The sequence below is a fragment of the Mustela putorius genome, unplaced genomic scaffold (genome assembly GCF_011764305.1).
Source record: "Mustela putorius furo isolate JIRA1106 unplaced genomic scaffold, ASM1176430v1.1 tig00000731_pilon_pilon_pilon, whole genome shotgun sequence".
NCBI lineage: Eukaryota > Metazoa > Chordata > Mammalia > Carnivora > Mustelidae > Mustela > Mustela putorius.
Genome location: NW_025421461.1, coordinates 1,993,606 through 2,013,137, shown reverse-complemented (window position 1 = coordinate 2,013,137; position 19,532 = coordinate 1,993,606). Strand labels below are relative to the sequence as shown.

General features: G+C 48.9%; 2 protein-coding genes across 8 annotated transcripts in view; one reads left to right on the top strand and one right to left on the bottom strand.

Moving 5' to 3' along the window:
- Nucleotides 1-5,151, bottom strand: part of DRC3 (dynein regulatory complex subunit 3) — a 31,030-nt gene extending 25,879 nt beyond the window's left edge. For 2 of the 4 annotated variants that reach the window (XM_004776514.3, XM_004776515.3), the window contains exons 1-2: nucleotides 5,034-5,151; nucleotides 959-1,123 (exon numbers count right to left, since the gene is read on the bottom strand). In XM_004776514.3, coding sequence (XP_004776571.1) covers nucleotides 959-1,118 — 160 coding nt within the window. In that variant the 5' untranslated portion in view covers nucleotides 1,119-1,123; nucleotides 5,034-5,151. Of the gene's footprint in view, nucleotides 1-958; nucleotides 1,124-2,133; nucleotides 2,156-5,033 lie in introns of those variants that run through there. The other 2 variants (XM_045083653.1, XM_004776519.3) reach the window with 2 other exon arrangements.
- A 445-nt stretch (nucleotides 5,152-5,596) lies between these two features.
- TOM1L2 (target of myb1 like 2 membrane trafficking protein) overlaps nucleotides 5,597-19,532 on the top strand; it is a 118,123-nt gene continuing 104,187 nt past the window's right edge. For 3 of the 4 annotated variants that reach the window (XM_013047865.2, XM_004776512.3, XM_004776511.3), the window contains exon 1: nucleotides 5,601-5,749. In XM_013047865.2, the coding sequence (XP_012903319.1) occupies nucleotides 5,698-5,749 (52 nt within the window). In that variant the 5' untranslated portion in view covers nucleotides 5,601-5,697. Of the gene's footprint in view, nucleotides 5,750-19,532 lie in introns of all 4 variants that reach the window. The other variant, XM_004776510.3, reaches the window with a different exon arrangement.

Here is a 19,532-nt window from a genome sequence, read left to right as displayed (position 1 = left end):
GCTATTATTTTCCTTCTTTATTTCTCCCATCACCTGAATGTCAGTTCCTTGAGGACAGGGTTTTTATCCTTTTCATTCACTGGTGAATCCCTAATGCCTAGAACAGCACCTGGAGTATAACAGGCATTTGATAAATACCAGTGGAATGAACCTTAGACAGGGGAGGGGGTAAGCCAAAGGTGGCTAACGGTCCTCTGGAGACAGCCCTTCTGCAATCCCTTTAACCCTCCCCGACCACTGGGGTCACTGAGGCCCAAGGTCCCTCCCTGCTCTGGGTGGTCCTCCATGGAGGCCGCGCTCTGGGGAGGCCTGTGGGTTTCACAAGGCTTGGGCCATGGCTGGGCCTGCCTTGCCCACTGATGGGTCCCCATAGTCTTCCCCAGACTACTGGGGAATCTACCAGCCATCTACCAGCCACCAGTCATCTACCAGCCAACCCAGCAGGCCAGTGGAGAAACCCAGGACGAAGCAGGCCTGCAAATCAGCCCGGGGACTCCATTGGGACCCACCTGCCCAAGACATGCTGGCCCCTGGCCACCTTTCTCACTCCATCTTGCACCTGCTCTGTCCTGACTCACTGGCCTCTTTTAGTGAGCCAGGTGCCATGCACCTGTTGCCCCATCTTCTTCTTCCAACCAGCACTTGAGACATGGACTCTAACCTTCCCATTAGAGACAGTCTGATGGAAACAGCTATGGCCTTTGGGTTCACTTAGATGTGGAGTGGGGGAATTTGATATCTTGTCCTGTTATTCAGAATCGGCAGTGTTGGGGATAGGCAAATGCTAACAACATGCCGTATTAAGCTTTAAAACACTCTGTGCCATCCCTGCACCTTCTAACCCAGATGCTGAAAGGGGGTCCTGTGATCACAGACTCTGTGTGGAATTCCAGGGCAGAGAAGCCTGGGGCGGGATGCTGGGCTGCCTGGTGCCCCTACCCCAGCCCCAGATACGCACTCTGGAAGTCCAGCCGCAGCGACACGACATCCTTGAACAGGATGCCCTCCTGCCTGGCCAGCTGCCCGGCCTCCTCCTGCGGCCCTTGTTCCCCGACAGCCAGCTTGAGCATGTCCTCATCCATCACTCTCGGCTCCACAGAGTCGTACAGCCGCTGCATTTTCCCTAAAAGACATCACGTTCCTCATCCACGGTCTGCTTCTCCCTTTGTCTGAGGACAGGGTCCTGCTGGGGTCTCTTTAAGGCATCGGGGAGCACAGTGACAGTCACAGAAGGTCTGGGGCTGCCCAGTCCCACTCCTCGTCCCACTCTACCCAGGGGCCAGTACTTTTGCACTAAGGCTGCTCCAGGCCTTTTCCAGCAACCATCTGCCCTCTCCTGCCTGCCACCCACCTGCAGGGGTGCATCCCTTGGTCTCACAACCACGGCTGTGACCCTACCCCCATGCAGCAGACTGGTGCCCACGCTGGTCTCTTTGGACCCTGGAGCTTGGCTGCCCTTGTGGCTGTGGCCATCTTCGGTCTCTGGCTATCCTCAGCCAGCCTTGTTCTGTGTCTTGCCACCAAATGCTGACCAGGATCCTTGGAAGCCCCTGCCAGGCAGAGCTGCTCCCCTTCTCTCTGAGACGCCCCCATCTCCCCACAAGCTGCCCACTGTATGGAGATCAGCAGACACTGACCCAAACTGGCTGTTCCCATTCTTCCCATTAGAAATGTGAACTTGGACAATGAATACTGCTATGCTGAAAAGAAATAAAAAATTTAAAAAAAAAAAAAGAAAGAAATGTGAACTTGGGGCAGCAGGAAGAAAGTGACATCAGAGCTGGCTGTGTGAACTAGGGGGCGGGGGACCTGGGGGGTCGCCAGCTGGCCAGAGGTGTGTTAAGCAGGGAGAACAAGAGGAGGAGGCAGATGGACAGAGAGAAACAGAGGTAGGAACCTAGGTGAACCAGAAAATAAGACCAAAGAGACAGAAGACTGATACAGTCTTTGCTGACTTTCCTGTCCCTAATGATCCTAATTCCAGGCCCTGTGAGAGTTTCCTGACTTCTTACATTAAATCTTATTTTACTTAAACTGAGTCCAGTAGGTTTCTGCTACAAATGCGCCAAAGGATCTGGCTGAAATCCTGGAGGCAAATGGGGGATCTGTGGAGTTAGGGAGTCACAAACTGACCTTGGGCTACCGTTCCTGGCTGGACAGAGCCACAGCCCTGGGAAGCCTGGGCACCGTGACCTCATTCTCGTCCTTACCAACCTAAGAGTAAGAACATCCAGAAGGGTTGGACATTTCTGGGAAGGCGCATGCTATGGGAAGCTCCCAGATTCTGCCTCCTGAACCTTCTGGAAACTCAGTCCTCCCTTCCACTTCCCACCCCTGCTTCTCACCTCCCTGCTGGCTTCACCATCTACCTTTGCCCTCTTGGTCCCCAACACCCAGGCCTCTTTCTCGTTGCTGGGCAGCCCCTGTACTACTCTAATGAGCGCTGGTGGAGAGACTCCTGGTGTTGGGGTAATGGTGTCCACCGCAGATGGGGGTGGGCCTGGCAATCCTGCCACCTGGTCTTAGAGACTGCCACTGCCTTCCTCTGCCCTCCCCACCATCCAATTGAATGCAGCTTATATAAATATGCATCTGCCATTTCTGGGCTGTCTGTGATCAAATGTCCCTAGGCATTTAACTGTCGTGTGTCCTCTCTTTCTGTCCCCAGTGCCCAAGGAGCCACAGCCTCCCCTAGCCCCTCTCCCACCCCCAAGCTTTACCACCGCCATGCTGCTTCTCTACCTGCATCTTCCGTCTTCCCACTCTCTCCAGTCTCTCAACGCTGACTCCAAATCCTTAGAGTGAATGAGTCAACTCCCAAAGATGTTTCCAGTCCTCTCCCCCTCTTTCCATCTCCCGCTCTGTTTTTTTCTAAGATTTCTAAGATTTCCCAAAACCTGACACCGATTTGCCTTTGGGGAAATTTTCACGTGCAGTGTTTGGCAGATGTTACCTGTGAAAAGTTTGTGCTTTCTCAAAGAAAAGTGCTGTACTTTGGGAAATGTCTCTTAATTCTGATTTCAGAACCATAACTGACTTCTCGTCACTCCTACTTCTTCTAGGTCTGGCACCTGGGACGGATCAAGCTTGCTTTCCTGTCAAGCCCACAATCACTACTCAGTGTGGAAGGGTTGTGAGGCACACTCTTTGTTAAGCACACGAGGGCAGGATTTGGAACCTGGGCGTGCATCTTTTGGCAACTAACCTCACCTTTCTAAGCCTCTGATTTCCTGTCTGTAAAAATGGATAACTCTTCCCTCCTACATTTGTTTAAGATCATTTACTCAGCCCACACACGTGTCATGAATAGCTACTACATGCCGTGAATAAAACAGATCTCCTTCCCTCTTGTTTCAGACATGAATCAGATCATCATACAAATATTTAATTACAAACCATGACAAGTTTGTAGATGTCGGGAACGAGGACAGCATACATTAGGGGCACCTGGCCTGGCCAGGGGAGACAGGGCTGGGATCTGAAGGAGGAGTAGGAAAGAGGGAAGTGGGAACGGCACACCAAGGGCCTGGGGGTGGGAGAGAACAAGCCATATTCCATTTGGGCTGAATTGAAGCAAGGTTGGAGGGCCCTACAGGAGTTTATTATTCTAGGATCCCTAGGAAGCTCCTGGGGCTTAACGAGAGCAGGGACATGGTCAGCTTTGGGTTTTAAGAGGTTCACTCTGGCTGTCGTACTGAGATGGGCAAGAGCCTTAATAAGATGTGGCTGAGAGAGATCTCCAGGAACTTCACTTATATGTAGGACTAATCATCTGCAGTTCCCAGACTTAAAAAAAATACAAACACAAGGGGTGCCTGGTTGACTCAGTGGGTTAAGGCCTCTGCTTTCGGCTCAGGTCATGATCCTGGGGTCTTGGGATCGAGCCCAGCGTCGGGCTCTCTGTTCAGCAAGGAGCCTGCTTCCTCCTCTCTCTCTGCCTGCTTCTCTGCCTACTTGTGATCTCCATCTCTCAAATAAATAAATAAAATCTTAAAAAAATAATCACAAAAACGGAAGCTAGATTGAAAGGTTAAGTAAGATGCCTAAGTTAATACGTCTATATGGCATACAGCAGAGGCAGGGGACCATGACTCCAGAGTCCATTTTCTTAATCATGACTCAGCTGTACCCAGGGCGCTGTAGATTTTTACGGTCACAATGCACAAGGTTTCTCAGCTGTTCTGGGTCAGGGCCAAGGTCCGACCACTCCTCTCCTAAAGAGGCTTTTATCAACATTTTACCACCCAACTTGGGTTCCTGTTGACTTGTCTGACACCAGTATTGGTGGTGAAGACCAGAGGTGGGAGATGGGGAAAGCAGCCAAAAGTCCTACAACACTGCCAATGGAGCAGCCTCCTCACCGAGAAACAAGACCAGGAACATGGGATCGATGGAATCTGAAAAACATACCCCTACTGGCCAAGGATTACTGAAGGAAAATCAACAATTAACGGAGTGCTTCCGGGGTACTAAGTGCACACTCATTTCTTAATTGCATGTCGGCTCTGGAAACCACTGGAGAAAAGAGTCCTAATTCCCTCATTTCCCAGATGAGGAAACTGAGGCCCGGAAGGAGAAGGAAAGTGTCCCAAGTCGTACAAGGAGCTACCGAGAAGAGAGAGGAATGGAGCCTTACTCGATACAGCACCAGGTGAAGAACACAGATACATTTTATCACCGCTAAGAGGTCGGATATGAGGGTTAAATACTCGGGAGAACTTATTGGTGGACCCGGGAACTCTGTTTCGATAACAGGGATGAGGCCAGGAGGTCGGGGGATGGAGCCCCTAAAAAAGACCTCTTCGGGGCCTGCTCTCCGAGGAAATGCGTCCTTATCAATCTTTCTGATCCGAAGTCCTGAAAGCCCAGTGTCTCAGCCCGCCCGTGACCTGGCTAGCAGAGAACCGGTGCGCTCATTTCACAGACGAGGAGGGCCGGGCCGACTCCCAGAGAAAAAGGTCAGAGGAAAGCGTTAAGTCGAGGGTCTGTCTGCCCCTGCGAGTCCTCCCACCGTCTCCGCTCCAACGTCTCACCGTCTCAAGAGCCAGCCACCCGACTGCTTCTACGCAGAGGACGCTTCGCCCGGTTACTAAGGGAACCAAGTGTGGTCAGTCGGTTGCTAAGGGGAAGTCGCGTGGTAGACATCCTGGGTGAAAGTTGACAGTCACGTGATAGCAGTTCTTGGGTAGGGAAATAGTCCTACAACCAACCAGCGGTGGAAAAAACAAACGTTTCTCCAATCAGCCCTTAGTATGGGCAGGGATATGAGTATCCCCGCCTCTTCCCCGCCCCCCACTTGAATGATTGACTCGTCTCTTGTCCAATAATAGTAAGGACTCGCTAGATTGACCAAAATATAGCTGAATCAGAGCACAGAGGGTCTCGTTCGGAGGCGGGCCAGGGAAGGTGCCGCTGCGCCTGACGGAGATTCCTGTGACCTAGCTCGCCTCTCCGTCCAATCGGGCACCGTGGGGCGGGCGGGGCTTCACGAGGGATGTGTAGGGGCCAATCGGAGAGGGGCTGAGCAGACGCTGCCCAATGGGGACGCGACAGGGGGTGGGGTCAGGGGCCGGGCTTTCGGCGTTCGGGAGGGTGGGGCGGGGGCAAGTGTCAGTCAGGTCGGGAGCGCGACAAGGGACAGCGGGGACCCGGGCGGCTGACAGGGGGCCCGGGCCGCTGCCGTGTTGTCCGCTCAAGATGGAGTTCCTCCTGGGGAACCCGTTCAGCACCCCTGTGGGACAGTGCCTCGGTAAGGCCGCGCAAGGGTGGGCAGTCTGGGTGGGCGACGGCGGTGGCTGGCGGGGCTGGTGAAGAGCGCGGGCCTTCGCCGGGCACCGGTGCCACCCCACGGGCCTCCCGGGCATCCTTGCCGTCGGGCCTCTGCCCACGGGCTACCTGGGCCTGCTCACGGCGCCGGTGCCACCGTGCCAGGCGGGTTCCCGAGGCCCAGCTTGGACTCGGAGATGCTCCGCGCGTTCCTCCGGATCCGGGCCCAGCCCCAGCCCCTCCGGCCTCCTGGAAGTGGTGCCGGCTGCTGGGGTCCGCTGGCCTCCTCGCGGTCTGCGAGATGCCACCGAGTGCGCCCTCATGCAGGCTGACGCTTTTGCTGCCACTGGCGCCAGAACCCAGTTCTCCCACACCCTTCTCCCTCCATCCTTGTCCCTCTTTTCAGTACCAGCAGCCCTCAGACCGGGCACTCTCCCAGAGAATACTCCCTGCTCTGAGACTTGCTAATTAGAGCTGCAACTCAGCTAGGCTGTAGGAGGGACTGGGATGGGGGGAAGGGTTCCCGGAGGGTGATTATCTTGCCAGGGGGATGGCATGCCTTCACTGCCTCTGGGAAAGACGGGAGGCTGTGTTATTTAATGATAAGAGCCCTGGTCTGGGAGTCAGGAAGCCCGGGCTCCAGGAGGGACTTTGCCAGTGACTCTTCCTATATGACCTTGTGCAAGTCACTGCTCTTTCTGGTTTGACATTTTACCTGTTAAGTGAGGTGTTTGGAGGTGAGATGGGCCAGGTCCCTTCAAGTTCCAAAGTTTTGATATTCCTTAGTCTCTGCACATTGACTGTTGCTTCCTTGCTGTGTTAAATTTGCCCAAAGCTGAAGTCTCTTGGTGACAGTGTAGAGAGAGGGGTGCTCTGTAGTACCTGTTAATTCTATGTGGCTGCTCTGTAGTACCTGTTAATTCTATGTGGTACCTGGAAAAAGGGTACCAGAGACAATCGGTATCCTGGGTGAAGAAAAACTCAAGGCTGTGTGAGTGAACACCAGAATGGCCCCACTGTGTGCGGTTTCTTTACTAAAAAAGCAACTTGCCTTTTCACTCAAGACAGTAACTTTCGCCAGCTGATTAGCTGAGAATGCTGATTACTTTCTTTTAAAACTGGCTTCCTCCTGGTTGGTGGAAGGACTGGTAAAACGTCTTTTATGAGTGGGGACCTTTGGTGTCCTTCTGGGCCTGGCTGGTTTAGGCAGTAGTAATTTGTTTATTTCCTGATGTACTTAAGACTTTCTTGCTTACTCTTCAGCCTTTACTGGGGTATGGGAAATTATTGAGGCCTCTTCTGTTGGCTAACTGGCATTAGGAGCCTTTCTTTTCTTTGTAGTGTAAAGTTTTTGGTAAAGGATAGGATGCACATGGGGCTTGGGGTGAGTCTCTCCCCACCTTTACAGACTATCGTGTCTATCTAGATTTTCTTCCTCATCTCCTTTCCTCAGGTGCATTTTCTTTTCCAAAACCTCATTTCTCAGTTGGATATTGAATCCCAGCCAGCTGCTGGAGGGCACTGGTAAACTTGAAGGGATTTATTTTCTTTTCTGTCTCTTTTACAGTAGGAAATGCTACACTTTGGAAATGCCACGGTAGTTCATGATGGGTAGAAGTTAAAGGACATTTAAAAATACACAAATATTATGGATACAGGGATACACAGCGAGTGGAAAGAGTGTGATACTTCTATCAGAAGGCCCAAGTTGATTTCTGCCTTACCCATTTTTTGGCTGTTTGACCCTAGAAAATTGTGTGACCTTTCTGAACCTTAGTTTGCTGAGAGAGAAGGAGAGAAATTCATATTGGGAGTAGTATAGCTTCAGTAAGATGACTGTTGCCCGGTACATAGTAAAGACTCAGTAAATTGCAGCTGTCACTGTTAACAACAGAAGAGTTAAGTTAGTTTTGAGTGTGGTATCTGGAGAGGGTATGGGGGACACCTGGCCCATCTCTTCCCATCTCTGGGAAGGAACAGACCTGGCCCTTCTATGGCCTGGGAAGGAACAGACCCCCCCTCCCATTCACCAGCCCTTAGGCAAGACACTTAACCAGGAAGAGAATGAAGCATCCACACTGTCAATTTGGTCAACAGACAAGGCCCAGCTGATTTCACAGTTCAGCTAAATTAGAGGATAGAAGGAGGTTCTAATGTAAATTCTGTACTGTTGTGACAAAGTGTAAACGTGATTTTCAAGGCATTTAGTGCTGTTAGTATTCTTTGAAAAGTATTTCCCGGTGGTTGACCGGAGAGAAGGGAGACAAATAAAACAAAGCTGATGAGTATAAGAAACAGCACCTGTAGCTTGTGCAGAGCGAATCCACAGCTAATACTTGCTTCTTCCGGCTGCTCTGTGGAATAAGTTTTGTTGTCCTTCCCACTTAAGAGATGGGGAAAACCAAGGTGCAGAGGAGTGAAGCCGCTGCTCAGCTGGGAGAAGGGAGAGCTGGGGTTTCGTGGCTGTCCTGCTCCTCGGGGATTTCTGATGTGGAGAGGGACAGCAGAGATGCTTGGAATCACAAGCACTGACAGAAGGCTACTGCCTAGGTGAGTGCTTAGGTGTGTAGTGGAGATTGTCAGTGTTCTTAGGAGTCCAGAAGATTCCAGAAGAGCTGGGAGATAGGACTGGCTTCCTATCTAGGGGCTATTCACGAGGGTGCCTGGGAATTCCACAGGCAGAGAGGAGGACACCCCGTGCCTGGAGGGCGATGTGGGCACATCTGTGTTACCAGTCTGAGTGGAACAGAGGTTGCGGTGGGGGACAGTGGCAAGCTGGGTTTGGGCCTGGGATATCAAAAGATGTCATCAAAGAAGACATTGCTCAGCTGACTTCCAGGTTTTAGCTTCTCTGGCCCTTGTTTTACCCACTCATAAAATAACACCTCTCAATGGCTGCGTGGGGCTTGCACCGAAACAGTCCCACCAGCCTAATTCAGTAGGCCTTCTGAGAGCCTGTGGGTGCCAGGCTCTGGGGTACAAACGTTTAGTAGCTGCTCTCAGGGAGCCTTCTGCAGAGGTAACATGTTCATCAAAGGTGAGCCGGAGCCGCAAAAGGTTAGGGCAAAGTGTTAGGCTTGTAGTCTCAGGGCTTGGTCATTACTATTATTACTATCTGGTTGTGGTTTTCTGTCTTTATCTGACAGCCTGGTTGGTTCTCATCCGCATTAACTGTCTGTAGATTCATGAAAGGGGTGATGGGTACATAGGTAACAAGTGTACCAAGAGCTTGTTGGGTGAATCTTCGTCTTCATTACGGTTTCCAGACAGCCGCACATGCTTATGGTATGGGACTTTCCTTATTCCTCTGGCCCAGACAGCTTTGTTGTCAGTGTGCACATCTGGAGTTCTCACCTCCTTCCTGAGAAATTTCTGGATCTTTTGGGAGTGTCCGAGAGCATGCTACTTGAAACCCGCCGCACGGATGTGTTTATGAAGGTTGATGGTGTGTTCTCTGGTCAATGCCTCATTCATGGCAGAACAGCCCTTTTCTCACCTGCTTTGGGGGAACCATTCAGCTGGGCCCAGGTTGGAAAGAGGTAGGGTAATTATTACTCTGTGTCATGCTTGGGGCCTCACACAGACATTCTAACTGGGGGCTCTTTGCTTGAACAGGCAGCTAAGCCCACAGTCTGACTTAGTTCCCTGTGTATTCTTGTAGCCCTCCTCACTGTCCTTGTGGAAGGTGGTTCCTGAGTAGAATGAATGACTTAGAGCAGAACAAGCAGTAGTATGAGAGGCTAGGAAGTGTGGAGGAAGAAAAAGTAGTACTTTTGTTTCTGGAGTTTCTCTTCTGAAACAGATTTCAAAAGGTTCCTGTCTTAATCTAAACCCTCCTGGACCACAGAGGGGTTAGGTATCACATACTAGGTTTTCCCAAATCAGGTCTATGATGTGGTGCAAGTGGTGACAGTTTCTTGTATTGGCTGGAAAATGCTTTCAGATTATCCTTTTTCTAAGAGTAAAGTTTGGATCCATTTAAATGGAAACAGTAGGGAGTAGTTCATTAATTCTGAGGGGAATGCTGGGCGGGTGAGGGCGGTTAAGGGAGGACTGTGTATTCTCTTCATGGCTCAGCTTTCAGGAGCAGGTAAGAAGTAGATACTCTGTTGTAAGTAGTAGTACTCTGTTGCAGAGTTTGTGCTTGTAGATTGGACATAAACAGCCTCCTCCTACCCTGGGAATGCTAGGTGTTCCAGAGCTGGGCTGTTTGTTCCAAGAATAATTATTTGTCCCTCAGATCTCTATTGCACTTGGCAGTTCACCAAGCCCTTTCACCTAGGTCCTTTTATTTTTTGTTTGCAGCCCTGTCCATACACAGGAAGACAACTGAAAGGAGCTTAAAATTATTAAGCACCTACTGTATGCAAATTCTGAATGTGGGATCTCATGCAATCCTCACAGTATTTAATTATCTGCGTGTTACTGTCTGCCTGTATTGCTTTGAAGGAGGCTGAGGGTCTGAGAAGTTAGGAGACTGATGTAAGGTTTTGTGCCAGAGTTAAGCCTGGAATCTGCTCCTGAGCCTGCGCTCCCCTTACACTGCCATGTTGCCTTGCAGACCTCATGATTCAGGGTCAGCAGAATCTCTCGAAGGGCTTGTTGGAATGGGTTGCTGGATGCTACTTTTCAGAGTTTCTGATTCAGGAGGTATAGGCTGGAGCCTAGCATTCAACGTTTCTAAATTCCCCAGTGATGTTGCTGCCGCTCCTGCTGCTGGTCCGGGGACCACACTTTGAGAAGTATAGCTCTAGATTAAAAGTTCCATTCCCTTAATCTCCTCTTTACCTTTCCTCAAACAGTAAATATGGGTTTCCCTTTTTATTTTAAAAGGTTTTATTTATTTATTTATTTGACAGAGGGATCACAAGTAGGTAGAGAGGCAGGCAGAGAGATAGAGGGGGAAGCAGGCTCCCTGCTGAGCAGAGAGCCCGACACAGGGCTTTGTCCCAGGACCCTGAGATCATGACCTGGGCCAGAGAGAGAGGCTTAACCCACTGAGCCACCCGGGCACAAATATGGGTTCTCCTACAGACAGACTGTAAGTGGGGTTATAAGAAATTGGTCATTTAGAGGCTCTATTGCCTTCTGTATATATATCAAGCTGAGTATTTCCTGGGATGCTCAGTTTAGTAAGGGAGATAAAACAGGTACCTAAATCAGATGTGATGAGAAGTGGGGCATTAGACTGGACAGATAAATGAAGAAAGTGGAGGACCATAGGGGTTATTACCTCCAACATTAACAGTAACAATAGCTTTTTGTTTGTAAACAATAGGTTTATGTGTGTGAGAGACTGAAGTAGGTGCTTTCTAGATCCTGCAGCCTTTAATCCCCACAAGAAAACTGTGAGTCAGGTACTGTGTGATCTCCATTTTGCAGATGAGGACCCTGAGACAAAGAGAGAAGGTCACACAGGTAGCAGGGAAGGAGCTGGAGCGGAATCCAGCATTGTGGCTCTGGAACTGGTGTGCTCTTACTCTGTGCTGCCCTCAGCCAGGGAGGAGTGAGGAGCACCACCTTCGGAAGGGAGGAAGGAAGAACTCAGGAAGCAGTGGCCACTGAACAGGGCTTTTACGGATGAGTAGGGATGGAGAAAGAGGCTTGGAGGGTGTTCTCTAGCCGAGAAAGCATCTTGAGCAAAGGCTGATATTAAGTTGGGGGAGGGCATCATAGGATCGGTTCTATTGATCTAGCAAGGGAGAGTGGTGGGAGCTAAGACTGGAAAGGTGTGGGGGAGGGGGGGGCTTCAGATGTTGGCCAGATAGTTGGGATTCTTCTTGGGTGGTACTGGGAAGTCAGGAAGGATTTCTAGGGATGAGGGTAGCAGGGATGTCTACGGAGATAGGGAGGTTTCCACTTGGCAGTCACTGAAAGGTCATTCTTGACTTCCCATCAAAGCTCCCATCTGTGCAGAGTGGGGGTCCTTCAGGGGAGTTGGGAGCGGGCACAGCCAATTCCTCCGAAGTTGGGGCAGGGCCCTTCCTATGTGCCCTGGTCAGAGAGGAGTGCTGAGGCAGGTTGGTGGACCAGGGGAGGAGGACTGGGGTTCTGAGAGCATTTGTCCTGAACTGCCTGGACAGCTTATAAAACTCCCGTCTTGCGGTGGGGGTCAGCCTGCTTCTTGTTCTACCCTGCTTTCCATGTGCCTGCACAGGAGCACACTCACGAGGACTTGACTGAAGGGCTGTCCTTGCTTACAGAGGACTCTTTGGGATATAAAGAATTCTTATAAAATCATGATTTTTTAAAAAAGTGTTTTCCATGTAGAAAACTTGAAAAATGCATACACACACAAAATGCAAAGGAGAAAAAAAGATCACATAAAATGTTCTCTTACAAATTCATTGAGATTCTTCTCATTTCTTCTAATAAGTGGAAGGGTGGAGTCCTTGTCCATTTCACTCCCTGGTTTTTCTCTTGGATGGCAACATTGTATAAGTTCTCTTAGCATATTTCTGTGTGATCTACCTGTTTTTTTTCTTGGGGGGGGGCTGATACAGTGCAAAGAAGGGAATCTGAGTAAAGTCCCCAGAGGAGCTTCAGTTAAGCATTGTTGATCTTGACCTAGCAGATCCATCACTCAGAATTTTTAGGTTAACCTAGTAGTCTGAAGAGATATAAATAACATTCAGTCTTTTCTTTTCTTTCTTTCAATTTTTTTTTTTCTTTCCCCGACCCAGCTTGTAGTGGCTAGGAGAGGGGCCTTTGAAGAAACTATTTTCAGGGGCTCCTGGGTGGCTGAGTCGGATAAGCCTCTGCCTTCAGCTCAGGTCGTGATCCTGCAGTTGTGGGATCTAGCCCTGCATCCTGCTCCCTGCTCGGCAGGGAGTCTGCTTCTCCCTCTCTCTCTACCCAACTCCCACCCCGGCTGTCCTCTGGCTCATACTCTCTCTTGCAAATGAATAAAAAATCTTTAAAAAATAACAAAAAAAACCCATTTTCAGACTTGGTGTCTATTTTAGTGTTCCTACCAGTCCTCTGACCTGGCTGAATGTCGTGAATCTTCTCTATCCAGTCAGCCTCCCTGCTCTCTGGCAGGCCGTGCCTCCTCCTCCTCCGGGAAGCTTTCCTAGAGAGAAAGAGGAGAAAGATGGTTCTTAGATGGTTGATGGTGCTGAATCTCTTCTCTGAACTCACAGTGTTTGCTATCTCTGTTGGCTTGTTCCTCACCTCCAAAATAGCAAATTCCTTAGCTCTCCAGGTTTTCGTGGAGGTTAAATGAGAGAATGTATGTGAAGTCCCCTGCACAGTGTCCTGCAGTCAGCTACTCTGCTCAGACCTGTTGATCGCTTCCATCCTGCCTGGTGCAGTTTCCCGAGGTTATTTATTGTATGTCTCATCACGTGTTTATTGTCTTATCTTCCAAATGAGAACAGAGGCTCCCCACAGCAGGATGCGTGCTTTCTCTTTCCCCGTGACCTTCACAGAATGTGGCAGAGCATATGCAGCACAGTGGCTCGCTCCAGAGGTTCCTTTCTGTCCATCTTATTTTTTAGCATCTTTCAAAGCTCAGAATACTAGCCATCATTTACCGATCCTTCAGCATCCTCCAGACACCCTGTCGCATGCATTATCTCGTTAAAATCTTTTTTTCCCTGAAAACTCCACTAAGTCCGTGGGATTATTTCTATTTTACAGATGAAGAAATGGCTTAGAGGAGCTAAGAAACTTGCCCAAGGTTCAGTGGTTCAGGGTCGGCTGAGCCGTGTTCCACATGCAGGGAGTCAAGCTCCCAGACTTTTGTGCACGTTGCCTTGCAGACAGCAAGTCTGGTCTGTTTCCATTTAGACAAGAAGGGGCCTTAACTGATTCCACATGGGAATTTGACGAAGCTCGCATAAGTTGCATCAAGGAATTCTAGAGCAGTATGGATGCCCACCGGCCTCTCTCTGTTCTCTTCCAACAAGTGGCCCTTTTTTGTTTGGGTCGGAGTCATCCCGTCTCTGTCTCAGGTGTGACTGCTCAGTGTGAGTTCGTTAACTGTTACAATACTCACTTCCCTGATCTGTAAACAAGGAAGGGGTGTGTATATGACGAGAACACTTGCTCTGTCACGTCTTACAGGACTGTTAAGAGGATCAGTGAGATTCCAGACTGTAAGACCGAAACCTGGTATTATGCTACAGCTCCTTCCCTGCGTCCTCTACACTCAGTGTTCCACCAGTGCACCTGTTTTTCATTGTACTTAGTGATTGGCTTTTAAAAACCGTGATAAAAAGGCATAATACAAAATTTACCATTCTGTCCATTTTAAAGTTCGGTGACATTAAGTACAGTCACACCGGTGTGCAGCCATCACCGCCGTCCATCTCCAGAACTTTCTTCATTTTGCCTAAATGAAGCTTTGGATCCATAAAATGAGAACTCCCATTTCTCCCCACCTCCAGCCCCCGGGGAACAGCCTTTCTACTTTCGTTCTCTAGGAGTTTGACAGCTCTAGGTACCCTCACCTCGCATAAATAGAATCAGACAATAAATGTGTCTTTGTGACTGGGTTATTTTACTTAGCATAATACCTTTAAGATTCATTCACGTTGGAACACGTTTCACGATCTCCTTTCTTAATGCTGAACAATACTCCGTTGTATATATGTACCACATTTTATTTATCTATTCATTTGTCTCTGGATTCTTGGTCTGCTTCTTTGGCTATTGTGAACAGTGCTCCTGTGAACATGGGTGTGCAGATATCCGTATGTGTGTCTGCTTTCGGTTAGTTCGGATATATACCCAGTGGTGGAATTACTGGATCATACGGTAATTCTGTTTTTACTCTTTCATGGAAGGTCCACCATACTGTTTTCCACAGTGGTTGTACCATTTTTTGTGTTCCCATCAGCAGTGCATAGGGCCCCCATTTCTCCGCATGATCACTGAAACTTAGTAGTTACTTGGTTTGGTTTTTGTTTTTTTTTTAGACTTTTTTATTCATTCATTTGGCAGGCAGAGATCACAAGCAGGCAGAAAGGCAGGCAGAGAGAGAGAAAGGAGGAAGCAGGCTCCCCGCCGAGCAGAGAGCTCGATGCGGGGCTCGATCCCAGGACCCTGGGATATGACCCAAGCCGAAGGCAGAGGCCCCAACCCACGGAGCCACCCAGGCGCCCCAGTAGTTACTAGTTTTTTTAATGGTAGTCTGCCTTAATGCGTGTGAAGTAATATCTCATTGCCATTTTGACTTGCACTTCCCTAGTCATTAGCGACAATGAACATCTTTTCATTTGCTGATTGGCCATTTGTATATCTTTGGAGGAATTTGGGTTCAAATCCTTTGTCTGTTTTTTTTTTTAAATTTAAAATGATTTTATTATTTGTTTAACAGAAAGAGAGAGAGAGATCACAAGTAGGCAGAGAGAAAGAGGGGGAAGCAGGCTCCCTGCCGAGCAGAAAGCCCCATGCGGGACTCGATACCAGGACCCCGAGACCATGACCCAAGCCAAAGGCATAGACCCAACCCACTGAGCCACCCAGGTGCCCCTCTTTGCCTGGTTTTTAATTGGGGAGATTTTTATTGTGGTTATCATTTTTGAGTGTTAGGAGCCCTCTGGATATGACCAATGTTAATTAGTAGCTACATGATTTGCAGATAATTTTCTCCCGTTCTCTGGGTTGCCTTTTTACTTTTACTGGATTGAGTCCTTGGATGCATAAAAGTTTTTCATTGTGATGAAGTCCAGTTTGTCTCTTTTTTCTTTTGTCGCCTGTGGCGTCATGCCCTAATTTTTCTGGAGAGTCTAACATGTGCCTTTAGAACAGTGACGCCGGCAGTACTAGTCAGCATGACTCTTCACCAGAAATTGGGCTAAGTACCTACACGCATCATTTCCTTTCATTCTCGCAGCAGCCCTGTGAGGCAGGAGCCTCACATTTTCTAGAGCAGGAAACCAGGACTTCGAAACTAAGAACCTTCCCCAAGGTCTGTGCTAAGAGCAGGGATTTGAATCCAGGCCTGAGGACTCCAGAGCCAGTGCTCGTAACCACTAAGCTGGAGAGCTCAGTAATTATTTGTGGGACTGAATGAATGAACTTGGAGGCTGAAACTCTGGCAATTGTTGTCCCTGATTCAGGTGTGCTCATGTTAGAAATGATTCATCCAGTTCAGTCCTACTGTGATTCGGTACCCAAGTGTCCTCATCATCCCAGCGCATTTTCTGAGATCTCTGTTAAAGGATGTGCTTTCTTCCAATTCAGTGAGGCTCTTCTCGGTCATGGAAGACCTGTGTAACCCTGTATATTTACCTTCTCTTTGGATTTGCTTTGAAACTATGGTTTTGGGGGGTGCGGGAAGAGGAGATTTAAACAGATGTTAAGTTGTCTAACTGACCAACTTGCTTTTAAGACATTACCAGCTGCTGTTTAAATCATTCATGAAGCACCAGCCTTGTAGTCTGGAAGGCATGTCAAAAATTCTGTTTCAGGTTTTGGCTTAAAACTGAGTGTAATGGGGAGAGACTGCTTCCTTCATCTCAGAGAATTGGGCTGTACACCTTTAGAGGGCTGGGTACAAGGACGTGGCCCTGTAATAGGACACTGTTGAGTCTTCTGCCACTTCTCAAAGGAGAAATCACACAGAGTCCTGGCACATCATTAGTCAAAATAGGAAATGAGGCCTGAGAAATTATGTGGCTTGGCGTTGGAGAGCAGAATTTTCTAGTGGCTTCCAGAGGGTGAGAATCCCTCGTGTTAACTCTGGAAATTCTTAAACCAGCAATTCAAAGACTCAATGAATTCAAGGTAGAAGGGTATTAGCAGCATTTGGTCCAACTCCCTCATTTTTACAGGTGAGGAAGCTGAGGCCCAGGGAGGGTGGGCTGTGCTATTTTTACCTGGACAACAGGTCAGACACCTAATGTGTGGTGGGTTTGTTTGTTTGTTTGTTTGTTTATTTCCTGACAGCAGCCAATTCTTTTTTTTTTAAGATTTTATTTATTTATTTGACAGAGACCACAAGTAGGCAGAGAGGCCCGCAGAGAGGCAGGCAGAGAGGAAGAAGCAGGCTCCCCGCAGAGCAGAGAGCCCGACACGGGGCTCGATCCCATGACCCTAGGACCATGACCCGAGCTGAAGGCAGAGGCTTCAACCCACTGAGCCACCCAGGTGCCCCATGCAGCCAATTCTGGCACCAACTCCCTGTCCTACAATTCAGTTCAGTTCTGACCTGACTGCCTGGAGTTGTTACAGACCCTGCTGGTTAAGGGTTCAGTCCCACGGGACTTATCCCTGATTCAGACACCAGTCTCTAGTTCTCCATTGCCCCCCAGTGGACTGTAGGGTTCCTATGACCCTTCCTCAGGTTCAAGAATTTGCTAGAAAGGCTCACAAAACATAGGAAAAGCACTTTACTTACATTTACAAGTTTATTATAAAGGATACAACTTAGGAAGAGCCAAATGGAAAAGATGTGTGAAGTGGGGGAAGTGGGGAGGGGCACAGAGTGCCCATGCTCTCATGGGTGGGGGGGTACCACCCTCCCAGCCCCTCATTGTGTTCACTAACTCAGAAGCCCCTTGAACCCCACTGTGTAGGCATGATTGATTACATCATTGGCCGTTGGGGATTAACTCATTCTCTAGCCCCACTCTCATTCTGGAGGTTGGAGGTGGAGCGGGGGCTGAAAATTCCCAGTCCTCTGGTATCCAGCCCCCACTGTGAAGCTATCTAGGGGCACAGCCTCTAGTCATCTCATTAGCATACAGCAGACGACCCCGATACTCTGGAGAGTCCAAGGATTTTAGGAGCTGTGTGCCAGGAACTAGGGACAAGGATCAGATACATATTTCTTTTTGTATCACAGTAGGTGACTTGCCAAGTCCCATAGGGAGTCAGTGATAAACCTGGGGGCATCCCTTGACTCTTACCCAGGGCCCTTGCCCAGTTACGGATGTTTGTATATGGGCAAAGACTCTAAGAAAAGTAGTAGCAGCCTGCCATTTGATGAAGGGGCAGTTCTGTTTTTCCCCTAAGATTTTTTTTTTAATAATCTCTGCACCAAGCGTGGGTCTCGAACTCACAACCCTGAGATCAAGAGTCGCACCCTCCACTTACTGAACCAGCCAGGCGTACCCAGAGGGGGCAGTTCTTGACCTAGACTCACAAAGGCAAATATTTTTTTTTATTTTCTGGAAGTTAATCACATTCACACATAATTTGGTGGGGGTGACTGTTTAGCTCTAGGTTTGAAGGTTGAAATGAAATTAGTTCATAAAATCACCTTTGGTACTCTGTTCCAGCTGCTTTTTCTGGCACCCATCCAGAACGGACCAATGGATCCCAGGCTAGCACTTGGGGAGCCCCGGATTGGTCAGCTCTGTGACTGATGTGTTGTGTGATGGTGGGTAGGTCACATTCTGCCTCTTTACTCATTTGGAGAGGAGAACTGAACAGCAGAGTCTCCAAGTTCATTTCCATGCCTAAAGTTTAAGTCCTGAATCAGAGTGGCTTTTAGTTTTTCTGAAGTTTAAGACCTTGAGCTTTCACAGAAGATTGTTTTGAATCCAACTTAAATATACGGGTTGTGGATTTTTAGTTTTACGTATGTATTATGCATGCACACACATTTTCCAATACATTTTTCCTTGAGATATAATTTATTTCTAGTGAACTGCACAAATCTTAATTGTTACAGTGTTCACAAATGCATTCACAGTAGTAACCCGCACCTCTGCCGAGATAAAGACTTTGACCATCACCCGAGAAAGTTCTCTCCTGCCCCATCCAAACAGCCCTTCCCTATAACACACCCCTTGTGCAGGTAACCACCGATCTCAACTTGGTCACTAAGGGTGAGTTTTGCCTGTTCCAGAAGTTTTTAGGCATGAAGTTTTACAGTGTGTGCTCTTTTGTTTGATTCTGGGTGGTATTTTGAAGAGGTTTTCTGCTTTCTTCCTGCAGTCCTAAGAAGTCCTGTGCATTCTTTTCTCCAGCTGCCGGCTTGAAAGGTCGTGTGGTCTGGGGTCCTGCTGGTCCCTGTGAGCTGCCATGGTTTGAGCAGTGAGGGCCCTCTGCCAGTGGGCCGCCATATTGTCTGCTGAGTGTGAGGGAAGACATGGAGAGAACAGCTTGACTCCCAGATACTGGGTTGGGTTTGTTTCTATAATTATTGGTGTCGCAGTCTTCTCACTTGTCAACTGGGCAAATTGGATCTACCAGCAGACTGAGAAAGAGACTATCTCTGACACCCGAAAATGTCACTCGTAATGGCACGTTTCTGACAAGGTGCCCATGAGAGACACTAATTTCAATTTCATAAATACTCTTGAACATAAAGGCAGATTGCTCCAGGGAGCAAGAGCAAAAGGAAGGGAGGTCTGGAAGGGCCAAGCTGGGGGACCCGGGTGCCAGACCGTTGGCGGTTCTGGGGGCCTCTTTTGGCCTCCGAGCTTCACGTCAGTGGAAGGGAATTTGTTTGCTTTTCTTCATACTGTCTTTAGACTTTGTTTCCTCTTCTTGGTTTAGATCACCTCTAACTTAGACCCACCCTGTTCCTGGCCAGGCCCTTGCACATACTTCCCAGCCTGTCTCCTCAGTTCCATTTTCCCTCCCTTTGTACACAGAGACCACTCAAAACCTGGGACAAATCTGCCAGAACCCTCCTGGAACTCCCTGTCTCCTTGTGAATGGGTTATAAACATAGCCCGGCATTCAGGGCCTCACTAATTGGGCTGCTTCCTGTCGGACTCTCTATCAGACCTTTGCACACACTCTCCCGCCAGTGCTCCTCGTGCTCCTTCCTCCCATGTGACACTGTTTCTCATTCCAAACCTAGC